Consider the following 13,427-nt stretch of genomic DNA (forward strand, 5'->3'; position numbering starts at 1 on the left):
CCAGTGTCAACGTCTACAGTGAAGAGGCGACTCCGGGATGCTGGCCTTCAGAGCAGAGTGGCAAAGAAAAAGCCATAACTGAGACTGGCTAATAAAAGGACAAGATTAATATGGGCAAAAGCACACAGACATTGGACAGAGGAAGATTGGGAAAAAGTGTTATGGACAGACAAATCGAAGTTTGAGGTGTTTGGATCACACAGAAGAACATTTGTGAGACGCAGAACAACTGAAAAGATGCTGGAAGAGTGCCTGACGCCATCTGTCAAGCATGGTGGAGGTAATGTGATGGTCTGGGGTTGCTTTGGTGCTGGTCAAGTGGGAGATTTGTACAAGGTAAAAGGGATTTTGAATAAGGAAGGCCATCACTCCATTTTGCAACGCCATGCCATACCCTGTGGACAGCGCTTGATTGGAGCCAATTTCTTCCTACAACAGGACAATGACCCAAAGCACACCTCCAAATTATGCAAGAACTATTTAGGGAAGAAGCAGGCAGCTGGTATTCTATCTGTAATGGAGTGGCCAGCGCAGTCACCAGATCTCAACCCCATAGAGCCGTTGTGGGAGCAGCTTGACCGTATGGTACGCAAGAAGTGCCCATCAAGCCAATCCAACTTGTGGGAGGGCCTTCTGGAAGCATGGGGTGAAATTTCTCTGGATTACCTCAGCAAATTAACAGCTAGAATACCAAAGGTCTGCAATGCTGTAATTGCTGCAAATGGAGCAGTCTTTGACAAAAGCAAAGTTTGAAGGAGAAAATTATTTGAAATAAAAATCATTATCTTGACTATATTTTCTAGTCATTTTGCAACTCATTTGATAAATTTAAGTGTGAGTTTTCATGGAAAAACACAAAATTGTCTGGGTGACCCCAAACTTTTGAAAAACAAAAACATGTATCCCCGCTCAAGCGATACATAGGTGATCGCTGGGGGTCTGACCCCTGGGACTCCTAGCTATGAGGAGAACGGGGGACCAAAAGTCCCCTGAAGTGCTCCATGAGAATAGAGCCCATGCTCGACCAGCGCTCCATTCATTTCTATGGAGTTGCCGGAGACAGCGGTCTCGAAAGACTCATACAAATGAATGGAGTGCTGGGAAAACTCCTTTAAGTCCTGAGCCCTGTCGTACAAGGCAAAATATTAGGGCCGTATGTAGGGTGTTTCTTAAATCAAAACACACGGCGTTGTAACTAGAGAGCTGGGCACAACATATTGGGCACTGAAATGGCATATCTATGGAAAAAGTGCAATTTTTAATCTGACATCCATTGCACACTAATTTCTGGAAACACTTGTGTGGTCAAAACACTCACTACACCTCTAGATTCATTACTTGAGGGATGTATTTTTCAAAATGGGGTAACTTTTAGGGGTGGGGGGGTCCACTGTACTGGAACCTCAGGGGCTCTACAAATGCAACATGGTGTCCCAAAAACCATTCCAGCAAAATCTGCGCTCCAAAATCCAAATGGCACTCATTTCCTTCTGAGCCCTGCATAACAAATTGTGGAGTGCTTTTTCTGATCCTACCCCTTGTGAAAATGAAATATTTTGAGCTAAAACGACATATTACAGAAAAAAAATATATTTTCAAGACCCAAGTCTTATAAATCATAAGAAACGCCTGTGGGGTCAAACTGCTCACTATACCCCTAGGTAAATTCCTTGAGGGATGTAGCTTCCAAAATGGTGTCTTTTGGGCGGTGTTTCCTATGTTCTGGCTGTGGGAGAGAGACTAAGCATGCGTGTCCACCAGCACTCTCGTTCAGTAGGTGGCCGGGCACAATGCTATACACTTTGAACCACAGGTGGTGTCAAATGACACAACTTCACTGGCTCATTTTGTTAGTTTAAATACAAAAAAATGTTTATAATTGGTTGCTTTGTTGAAATAAATAGAATATTCTTCGTGGGATAACTGCTTCAACAAACGTACTAAATGCGGTTTTTAAAATGGGGCGTTTGTATTTATTTATTTTTTTTAAACTAAAAAATTGCTGCTAAAAAACGTATAAGCATTCTACGTAGAAATATTGTAAATATTAATCAACTATTTTGTGTGATAATTGGTGTTTTTCACAAATTCACACAGAACAAAATCAGCCAAAATTTACCACTAACAAAAACTACAACGAATTACAAAAAAACATAATTCTCAGAATCACTTGGAAGTTATTCTTACATAAAGTGACACGTCAGATTAAAAAAATAAAATATAAAACCTAAAAATAAGATATGCATAAAAAAACTAAAATCACAAACATGTAGTTTTTTTTTACTGTATAGGCAGTCATTCTGTTTGCAGTACTATGTGAATTGTGGTAGTGCTTAGGCCCTGTGCGTTATGTTCCATTGACAATGAGCATTAGAATTGAGATGTCTGGCATCGAAGTATATGATATTTAACATATAGTTTAAATATATGCTAATTCATATGCACTTTTCTTCAATAGTACTTCTGCTCACCATTACACATAAATCTCCTGTATAGTAACCAACGTATTCAGAATTACTGAATATAATAATAATTCTAATAAGTAGTAAATGGATACCTGTAAGTTTGGCACCAAGAGAAGTTTGGAGAGCTTGGTTCTGCTGTCAATTAAACTGTTCCAATCCAGCAGATCCATGGTCCTAAAAAAGAAAATATTAGTAAGGTAATTTGTTTCAAAGGGGATACACCGCAAAAATGTAATATAAAGTTCTATGTTGTAGGCTCTGTTCACACTGGTGTCATGGATTCCACTTTTAAAGCCATGATTTATATGAAGGATCTGTTACCCGTTTTGTAACATCCTAATGCAGTGCCATTAGCAGGATCGGGCTGTTGACCCTGTACTGTGACAGGAAACTGAAATACTCTGTTTCCGGTCATATTAAGCACTGTGTCCGTAAATGCAGAAGCTGCTGCATCTGCACTTGGACAGTTGATGGGGATGTCATTAATGACGTCACAGGCATTCCCTGTGCAGAGGGGCCTTGGAGGAATACAGAGAAGATGTGATCTGCGTATTCTCTTCAGGTCGGGTTACAGATCACTGGCAAATGTGATCTAATGGGCTGTTACCATTAGATCACCGATAGGGATATGGTCTGTGTATTCTCTGCTGTCCTCAAATACAGGTGTTCCCTGCTAACCTGTGCTCCCAAAGTAAAATATATATAAAGTAAATTGTAAAGTTAATAAAATTGAGAAGATAATAAAAGAATGAAAAAAGTAAAAAAAAAAAAAAAAAAAAAAAAGTTCCTAACCCCAAAGAAGTGCATACCTCCCTGAAATCATACACATCAATATTAGACATTCTGCATGACCAGAACACATTTTGCATAGGCATTAATAGATTCCTGTCAAGCAGAATGTACGTTACCCTAAACATACAGTAATTCTCCCCGGACACCAAATTTTAGCTGTTCTTCCCCACTCCTATCTGCTTGGACACCTTCACGGAAAGGGAGATGCATTTAAAACTAAAATAGGGTCTTTGCTCTTGGTGCTATAGTGATGTCATACGTTACACAATGCACACACATTTGGCATCTCTATGCACCGGAGACTTAGATGATTAATTTTTGTCTCAGAGGCTCAGACTGCTGCTCTCATCCTCCCTCAGAATTTTCACTGCTTGTTCAGACTGGTTGAGGTGTATAAAAACGAGTCAAATAAAAGCTCGGAGTACTGACTTACAATACAGTCAGATAGAACTACAAGCAGCTTAACCTATCAGTGAGAAAATAAAGATTATAAAATAATTGCCACACATATACTAAGAGAAATGTGCCGCAGTAGATAGGGATCGGTGAGATCCACCTTAAAGCACATGTCCACCTTTGTACACCATTTTAAAGTTTATATACACACTGCTAAAAAAATAAAAAATTAAAGGGAACACTTGGGGTCCTCTTAAACGGCCCGACATGGGCCGTGTAAACGAGCGCCGATCAATGAGACACCTCGTTGATAGACACTAGTTTGCTCCTTTCATAAGGAGATAGGTTTGGGGACGAATGATCGTTACTACCTCATACATTTCTGTCATGTCGGCTGCCAACAACAATATTTCTTGCAGCATAAACGATACAATCAGCCGATGAACGAGCCCTGTATTGTAATATATGAAGAATACTAGATAATACAAGTGACTCAACTTTTCTATGTAGATAAACTCTACATCGTAACTTTTCTACTGGGGTTGAATGGTGCACATCTGCTTTAAAAGGGGTTGTCTGGGATGAAAAAAATTGCTAGGAGCAGTAAAGTGGATTATTATCAATCCCCCGCCACTCCAGCTCTGCCGCTCATGTGGTCCCTGCCTGTTTGTTGACTTGTCCTGCAGTGATGATGTGGCAAACATACATGTGACTGCTGCAGCCAATAGCTGGCATGAACGGCGCAACATCGCTGCAGGTAAGTCAACAAACTCCGGCGGGTTACAACTCGAGTGGTTGGAGATTAAACAGACGAGTATGGTTTTTATTTTGTTAACTTTCGAGCTCTTCGCAACATAAAATAAAATTATTATAAGGAAAAAATATCATTTGTATGAAATATCATGGTATCAGTTTGTCTCCGTTATGCAAGAGTTCCGTCGTTACTACGCTATTGATTCCGCAAAAAACGACGGAAACCTTGCATAACAGAAACAAACTGAAACCATTGGCACCGGACCGGTCACCATTGAAATCAATGGCGATGGAAACGGAAACCTATGGTTTCAGTTTGTGTCTGCGGGATCCGTTCCGACGGAAAGCTCAGACGGAACGGAGCCTTAGAGCAGATGTGCACGAAGCCTAAACAATTTTCTAAAGGAACGGTTTCTCAAACTCTTAAAAAGGTGCCATAACGTGATAACAATAGAGCCCAGGGAAAAACATTGTTGCTATACAGAGACTTGGGAACAAAAGGTGGTTCCAAGAAGAAGTACAGCTTCGACAAGCTCGGGCTAGTTTTTGCCGCTTGGCAGTTTTGCCATGATTATTTAGCATGGCTATTAGTTTCCATAGCTTGCTCAAAAGTCTATTCCAACAACTTTTCTTTTTTATTTATTTAGGAAAAGCATGAATGGATCCAGGAAGAGAGAAGGAAAAGACTATGTTCAGATCTGCATTATTCATTTAGGGGCACTTTATGCTATTTATTTTTTAAATAATAGATGTAAACCGGTAGTACACAGTTTTTCAATCTGCATGTATAAATAATATATTCAGATTGCATAATTCTATGGAAGTCAACACTCCACTTATTGACAATTCCCACATAAAAGGCGTGTGGGAGTATATACAGTGCCTTGCAAAAGTATTCTATCGACATACCATTCATTACTATGGTAAGAAAACCCTTTTATAAAGGAACAGTAAACATAGAAAATGCCCCCTCCAATCTCCTTTCCTTTGAACTAATTTGGTCTCATTACAATTCAAACTCAGAAATACAGGACCAGTCAAATGTTTGGAAGGACCTTTTCTACATACTAGATTCACATTGAAGAGCTCTCTCGCTCTGTGCAGAGACCTCCAACAATTGGTGGAACAAAGAGGCAGAAGGGTTGGCTTTTTCGGTCTCTCCTTGGTGAGCCGGAGTTTAGTCATGTGCAGTATGGACTATAGACTTTCTATGGCTCTAGCGATTGGTGACGGTCGAAGAAACCAGACCCTCCCCTAGTAACTAAAACCTCCAAAGTGCCACTATGGCACATCAGAAATTGTTTTTTAATTTTTTTTAAGGGTTATTCCAATCTCAGACATTAATGGTATATCCACAGAATATGCCGTATGTGTCTGATAGATGTGGGTCTCAGCACTGGGACCTGCACCTACAATCGAGAACGGGAGTCACCCGACCCCCGCTTCGAATGGTGAGGAGAGCTGCTGATTCTAGGCACACGCGCGGCTTTCTCCCTTTCGTTCAAGGAGCGTAACGTACACTGCCAAGCTGTGCCTGCTCGGCTATTTACGTAACTCTGAGAACATAATAGAGTTGCGTGCAGGTGTGGCCTCTTCACATAGCTCCCACCTGGAATCGGCAGTCAGCGGCCGCTTCATCAGGCAGAACAGGGGGTTGTGTGCCCCCCCGAACGCTATATAGGTGCAGGACCTATCAGGCATTTATGGATATGCTATAAATGTCTGAGATGGAAATAACAAATTAAACAATCATTACCCTTTAAATATTACATTATATGGTATAAAGACAACAGTTAACATATTTCACCATTAACTGGAATATAGTCTTACTATAAGGAGAATCCATAGGAAAGTAGAGACTTTAAAGCAATAATGTTTGGGTAAAATAAGAAGAGAACACTTCCATATACATATCAAAGTCATGACTTCAGTGAGGCGGACATACAGGTTTGTTATCAGACCTGTTTCTGTGTTTTGGACCTTATCAAAACAGTCTCAGTGATGCACTTTAAATCCACTTGGAGGTCAGGTATATTACATTCCATATGTGCCAGTGTCACTTTAACCATTTAATGGCAAACTTTTTTTTTCTAGTAATGATTCTTTTTTTTTTTTTTTTTAGTTCTAAAAAGTAAAGAAAAATTGTCACTTGCAAGGCCCCTATCACACTGCGTTTATGACTTCCGTTTGATGTATGTGTCAGAAAAAGCTCCCAACATATATGTTACATGACTGAGGCCAAAAAGAGCACTCTTGGCCTCTGTGGGTCAAATGGGAGCCTATGGGTACGTTTAACGTATGCGTTGGGGAGCCTTCACACAGCATACGTCAAACAGAGAGGAAACAGTGTCAGAGGGGCCTTACAGAAATCATTTCATGTTTTCATTCGGTTTACAATGGCTACGGCCAGCGTCTTTAGATTAACTCTGTTTCTTTTCCGCTTACTTAACTTTATAAATGTAACCTTGTCTGTATATTGGTACATCTAGCATACCCTAGCAGAGAAATCGTACATCCATCTATATGGTTAAGACAATAATATTTTTTTCATTTTCAAAACGCCTATGTTTACTACAGAAATCAGAATAAAAGGCGAGACACAGATTCTATGTAGCATGCCAATATTTCTGCCAGCTGGTACTACGCTGTTATCTTAGCATTTCTCCCAAAATACTTTCTTTGAAATGCACCTGTTTGGCTGTAGATGCTTTGAAAATTCAGGCTTGTATCACTGACTTTGCAGCTAAATCTCTCACCAAAACGGCAAAGATGTTTCAGGACCTAGAAATTTTAACCCCACTAAAACACTCCTTAACGTTAAAAGAAATTCAGGTTTTCCCAAAGGCAAATTTGCACAAGAGACATTATACTTCCACCTATTTATGCTACTGAACTATTAAGAGTGTCAAAACTATATGCAAATCCAAAAAACTGTCGATTTTATAATAACTTTTTCCCTGTAAAAGAAAAGAAACAAATTCTAAGGAACTTCTTTAATAGAATTAAATGCACATCCTGTAACCCCATAGGACTTTTGTTCTCATCCTTTACCATGCAAAAGAAAAATTATAGTAAGAATCTACAATTTAGGGCATGGATGACTCACTATGTAAAAGCTAAATTTAATACATAATACATATTACAATTGCAAGTAACTGGAGCACAGAATGCAACGGAGACACATTTTTAAGGCTGTAAATGTACAGAATAGAAAAAAAACAGGCGAATTGAGCGGCTACTGTGCCATAATCCTGGTAATTTATGTGCCCTGTTTGATGGCACTGCACCCTTCTACACATGGTGTTATTAGCATGACCGGGATGTCAAACTAACTACTGTACTTTGACAGGAAAACGGAAATAATCCGTTTCCTTTTGATAAAATCCCCTAAACATGGCACGCTTATTGAATTCTATGTCCCCGACTGCAGAAGTGGTTGATGAAACACTCGGACGGATGGCAGGGAAATCCTTGATGTCAATGATTACCTGTAGCAGAGGGTAAAGGACCTCCTGACAAAACACCAGTAATCCGTATACAAGAACATGCACAGAAGACACAAATTGAAGAAGACCCTAATGGACTGTAACCATTTTACCATGGTTATCATTGATCTGTCCATGGAAACATGCAGGGGTCACAAATTATTTGTTCCCTGCTATCCTAAGTACCAGTATAAAATAAAGAACACAAACATTTTCCATGGGCGTCCGGTTCTCAAGCAATAAGGGTATATTAACATGTCAGGTACCTTGCAGAAATTATTGCAACTTAAAAAAATCAATTGCATTCACTTGAACAAGCTGGTTTCTGCAATACATGCATGGATTTCTGGAAATTTGCAGAAATGTCTGAAGAAAGTCTGCTACATGTGAATATACCCATATACATCACCCAATGTACACTATATGGGCAAAAATATTGGGACACAGATCTTAATAATTGAATTCAGGTGTTTTATTCAGTCCCATTGCCACTAGTGTATAATATCAAGTATCTAGCCACGCAGTCTGACTTTACAAACATTTGTGAAAGAATCAGTCCTTCTAAAGAGATCACTGAATTAGAGTCTGGTCAGTAAGTTCGTGGAATTTGACCATCTAGATATTCCACGATCAACTGTGAGTGGTATTATTGCAAAGTGGAAGACTTTAAGAACCACAACAACTCAGACCACATAAAGTTACAGAGCCGGGTCGCTGAGGCGCCTTGTGCATAAAAGTCGCCAACGCCCTGCTGACTCAACTGCAGAGTTACAAACCTCCTCTGGCATTAATATCTGAACAAAAACTGTGCGCCAGGAGCTTTATGGCATGGGTTTAAATGGCTGAGTAGGTGCATGCAAGCTTTACATCACCAAGAACAATGCCAAGCGTCAGATGGAGTGGTGTAAAGCACGCTGCCACTGGACTCTGGAGCAGTGGAAACGTGTTCTGTGGAGCGACGAATCACTCTTCTCTATCTGGCAGTCTGATGGACGAGTCTGGAGAATGCCAATGCCATGAGAACGTTACCGGCCTGACTGCATTGTGCCAACTGTAAAGATGGGTGGAGGAAACTAATGCTATGGGGTTGTTTTTCAGGGTTTGGCCTAGGCCCCTTAGCTCCAGTGAAGGGAAATCTTAATGCTTCAGCATGCCCAGACATTTTGGACCATTGTATGCTTCTAACTTTGTGGGAACAGTTTGGGGGAAAACCCGTTTCTGTTCCAGCATGACTGTGCCCCAGTGCACAAAGCAAAATCCATAACGGCATGGTTGGGTAAGTTTGATGCAGAAGTTGTTCACTGGCATGCACCGACCCCAACCCCATTGAAGACCTTTGGGATGAACTAGAATGGAGATTGTGAACCAGGGCCTCTCATCCAATATCAGTGTCTGACCTCACAAATCCTCTTCTGGATGAACGGGCAACAATTCCCACAGACAAAAACAAGAGAGACCCTGGTAGTTGGCAGGCACATCAATGCATAGCAACTGGATGCCAACCGGCAAAAGAACCCAAAAACTTATTTCCCAACTACCATGAACAAGTTAAATTATAAATCTTTATTAGGCTATAAGAAACAATTAAACGAACGTGCATGGTTCATTTTAATTTATCTGCGTGGTCCGTTTAATTGTCTCTTTGCCGGTTGGTATCCAGTTACTAAAAATTCCCACAGACATGCCAAAATCTTGTAGAAAGCCTTTCTAGAAGAGTGGAAGCTGTTTGAGCTGCAAAGGGGGGGGCGGACGACGACGACTTAATGCTTATGAATTTATAATGAGCGGTCAAAAGAGCTCCCGTAGTTGTAATGTGTAGGTGTCTCAATACTTTTGTCCATATAATGTACGTTATCCTAAACCTACAAATATGATTCCTGGCCAAAACAATTTTTTGCCTGTTCTGTCCCAGGCTTATTTGCGCTTGTACCTTCACTGAAAAACACAAAAATTCATCCAAGTGAAGTGGCTACTTAAAAAGCGAAGGGAGAGATACATGTAAAACTAACATGGAGTATTTGTTCTCAGAGCTAGTCTTACCTCAAATAGTGTACTCATTCGGCATTACTACACACAAGAGAATTAGAAAAACATTTTATGTATTACTGATTGAATCAACCTAAGGATATATTTTCTTTTGTAAAGGTATGCCCATTTTTCCTTATAGAAGACCTACAAAATCAGTTCTAATTTGGAATAATAATATTCTTATTTTGAGCAGAAATAATAATTTAAAAAAAAAACTACTAATAAAAAAAATAAAAAAAATCTATAGAATGCAGCATTCTAAAACATTGAAGACCATTTTAGGTTCTGGGCATCATGGACCAAACGAATTTTAGTCATGAAAGGGTTATCAGGAGACTGTGGTGCAGAATGATAGAAACTAGGACAGTCTAGAAATCCTCGAAAAGGGAGTCAATCTATATATAGATTGTCATAAATGGATTATTTAAGTGAATATCAAGCATGTCACTATTTTTCAGTACAAAAACTACTTTGGGTCCTTGAGTTTGTGTCGGGCGCACTTCTAAACCCAGACGGAGAGCATTTTTTTTGTATGATAAGTGACTCATTCAACTTCAACTAGTGGGAGGAAATAAATAGAGACAGACCATGCAATGCTTGCTTATAATACACAAGTTTAAAGGGTGGCATATTGTACTTTAAAGATGGCTTGCTAAAGGCATGACAAATTAGGAGAAACATCCGTAGAGTGTAGAAGTCAAGAAATTTTACACTGAACATTAACACGTTATAAAACAAAGGAACTTAATGGTGTGAATTAACGGCGTACATTTCCCACTTTACAACTAAAGAATAAAATGAAACTAGGATATATGGCGCATTGTACAATTGGAGGATATAAAAAGTACAATTTAATCAGTGAAGCATACCCTGATAGTCCGAGATTCTCACCCGTGAACCAGTTATGAATTTCATCTTTTGTAGCGATTCCAAGTTTCGCCAGGCTCTCCTATAAAAGGAACACAAGTCGGATTTATTGGTCTGTACAGCTTCCGACATTGGATCAAAGTAACGAAGGACAGAAACACAGCAAAGATATATGAGGGACTGGAGAGAGAAGTGTGAGACTTAACTCATTCCTGCCAACCACCCTATGTTCTGCTCCAGTTGGAAGTTATGCAGCCCTGAAGAAAATATACTTCCAAAGGAGACTTAACATTTTCAGAACATTTGGAAAAAAAGAGGTTTTAATTGTTCTTTAAAGATTTTTAAAACACAACATAATTATTGGAGGCGACATCTCTACTTCTTCCAGCAGAATGAAAGCCATCTCCACCCAAATAATAAGACCTCTTTTCAGGTATGTTGTTCCTCAGTTATTCAGCAAAGTATTTTGCTTGTATGAGCAGTGGTTTGTGCTCCAGAGCTGCTCTTCCTACTGTCAACGGAGACAGAGTTGCAACCATAGTCAGTCTTTTTTTAGGCTATGGAGAATCTGTGTATAAATTATACACAGACTTTGGAAGAAAAAAATAACCTCTTAAAAATGCAAATTATCATCACGTGTCCCAGCTAACCTTTAAGAAACATGTCTAGCAAGAAAAACTGGCAGACGCCAACGGGACCGATTACTTTTGTACAATGCAAGAAAAAAATTATCTGGTTACAGTAGCAGCTAAAATGGTTATCCAGGGTTAGAAAAAATTGGCTGCGTTCTTTCTGAAACAGCGCCGCACCTGTATGGGTTATGTCTGGTATTGCAGCTCTGCTCCATTTTAGGGAATAGGGCTGAGCTGCATTAGTACACAGCCTATGGACAGGTGTAGAAGGGTTTCGAGAAGAAAGCAGCCATGTTTTTCTAACCAGGGACAACCCCTTTGATACAAAAAGGAGTGTTTTTGCTTGTCCCGAATGGTTGGCAATTCCATAGTGTAAATGAGCTATAGCACTTGGATAAAAGGTCATGATCTTACTTGTAACTTTTCCACTTCGAGTTCAATTTCGACAGCAGCCAGCCCCGCTTTGCCCTGATCCGCTGCTAGCTGGTGGAAAAATCTCCGCCATTTTACGAGCACTTCAGAAAACTGCAACTGGAGAACAGATAGTATAGGTAAGAAATACATCACAACACAGGCAGATATGTACCATGCCATTCATTTTCTTTACCTCCTACCTTCTTTTTATACAGCTCCACGAAAATGCTGCACAGTGTATATTGATGGCTTTAATATCGAGAGAGAACAAGAATGAAGAACAATGGGAACATTATGGGAAGGCAATAGAGAGGATTCCAAATGAAAGAGCTAATTGAGGACAAATTATATCTTAATGGAAATGGTAAATTACGTTGATTGCTACAGGGTATGCCTGGTTCATTAACTCACACAATAGTCAGCACTACAGCTGGTCTATGGAAATATACAACTGGCAAGTTTGTACTACACAGTGGTTTTCCCATTAATAAGTGTCAAAAGTATAAAGGATGATTCTTCAGGGAATTCCCAGACATGACAGCGATAACAGGCTCAGCTGCTTTATAAAAAGGATAAAGAAAATATTATACCCATCCACACTCGGTAGTGAATAAATCAAGATATTTGGAATATGGTTTCCATTTTTTTGAATCATTTGCATATCATTAAGGGCTCGTTCACATCAGCGTTCTTTCCATTGATGGGTTCCGTCTGAGCTTTTCGTCGGAAGAACCCATCAACGGAAACCATAGCTTCCGTTTGCATTACCATGGATTTCAATGGTAATGCTTCCGTTGCTAATGATGAACTATTGATTGACTGCGCTGTTGATTCTGTCAAAACAACGAAACCGTTACAACACAGACTAACAAACCATCAGCAACACACTAATATATATATATATACACACATATACACATACACACACCTCAACATTGAAAGTTGCAACACCAAAAACGAAGGAGTATTGGAATTGTGGAAATCACCGTGGATCGATAGACTTGTTAATGATATGCAAGTGACAAATAAAATGGAAGTAAAATATTCCAAACATCTTCATTTATTCAGTATGGAGTAGGAGTGCCATTCGCAGAAATACACGCACTTACATGCCTTGGCATCCAATCAATAAGGTTATTAATGGTTGTCTGAGGAACGTTATGTCACGCTGAATGGGCACAAAAATCATCAAGGCTGATGGCAGCTCCCTTTGCAATTTGCCAACTAACGAAGTCCCAGATGTGCTCGATTGCAGACAAGTGCGGAGATGCTGCAGGCCACGGTAGCACATTTAGGCCACGCAGTTTACTCACAGTAGCACGAGCAACATGTGGCCTGGCGTTGTCCCGTTGATAAACGGCTTCCGGGACACTTTGGAGAAATGGCCGTACCACTGGTTGCACAAGCAAATCAATGTAATGCCAAGCTGTTCGTATACCTGAAATGAAGACTAGAGTGATCCAACTACTGTACATTATGCCACCCCACACCATAATCCCGGGATTAGGACCGGTGTGACGTTCCCTTGTGAAGGCCACTTCATGGCGTTGCCCACGTGGCCTCCAGACCAATCTCCGGCTATCATTGCATCCAAG

The 13,427-nt window shown here is 40.0% G+C and overlaps 1 protein-coding gene across 1 annotated transcript in view; it reads right to left on the bottom strand.

The window, feature by feature from the left end:
- PRODH (proline dehydrogenase 1) overlaps window positions 1-13,427 on the bottom strand; it is a 134,827-nt gene that overhangs the window by 44,911 nt on the left and 76,489 nt on the right. Inside the window, exons 6-8 of the mRNA XM_075831055.1 lie at window positions 11,833-11,949; window positions 10,789-10,868; window positions 2,558-2,639 (exon numbers count right to left, since the gene is read on the bottom strand). Coding sequence (XP_075687170.1) covers window positions 2,558-2,639; window positions 10,789-10,868; window positions 11,833-11,949 — 279 coding nt within the window. The remainder of the gene's footprint in view (window positions 1-2,557; window positions 2,640-10,788; window positions 10,869-11,832; window positions 11,950-13,427) is intronic.

The sequence above is a fragment of the Rhinoderma darwinii genome, chromosome 1, assembly GCF_050947455.1.
Source record: "Rhinoderma darwinii isolate aRhiDar2 chromosome 1, aRhiDar2.hap1, whole genome shotgun sequence".
NCBI classification, from domain to species: domain Eukaryota; kingdom Metazoa; phylum Chordata; class Amphibia; order Anura; family Rhinodermatidae; genus Rhinoderma; species Rhinoderma darwinii.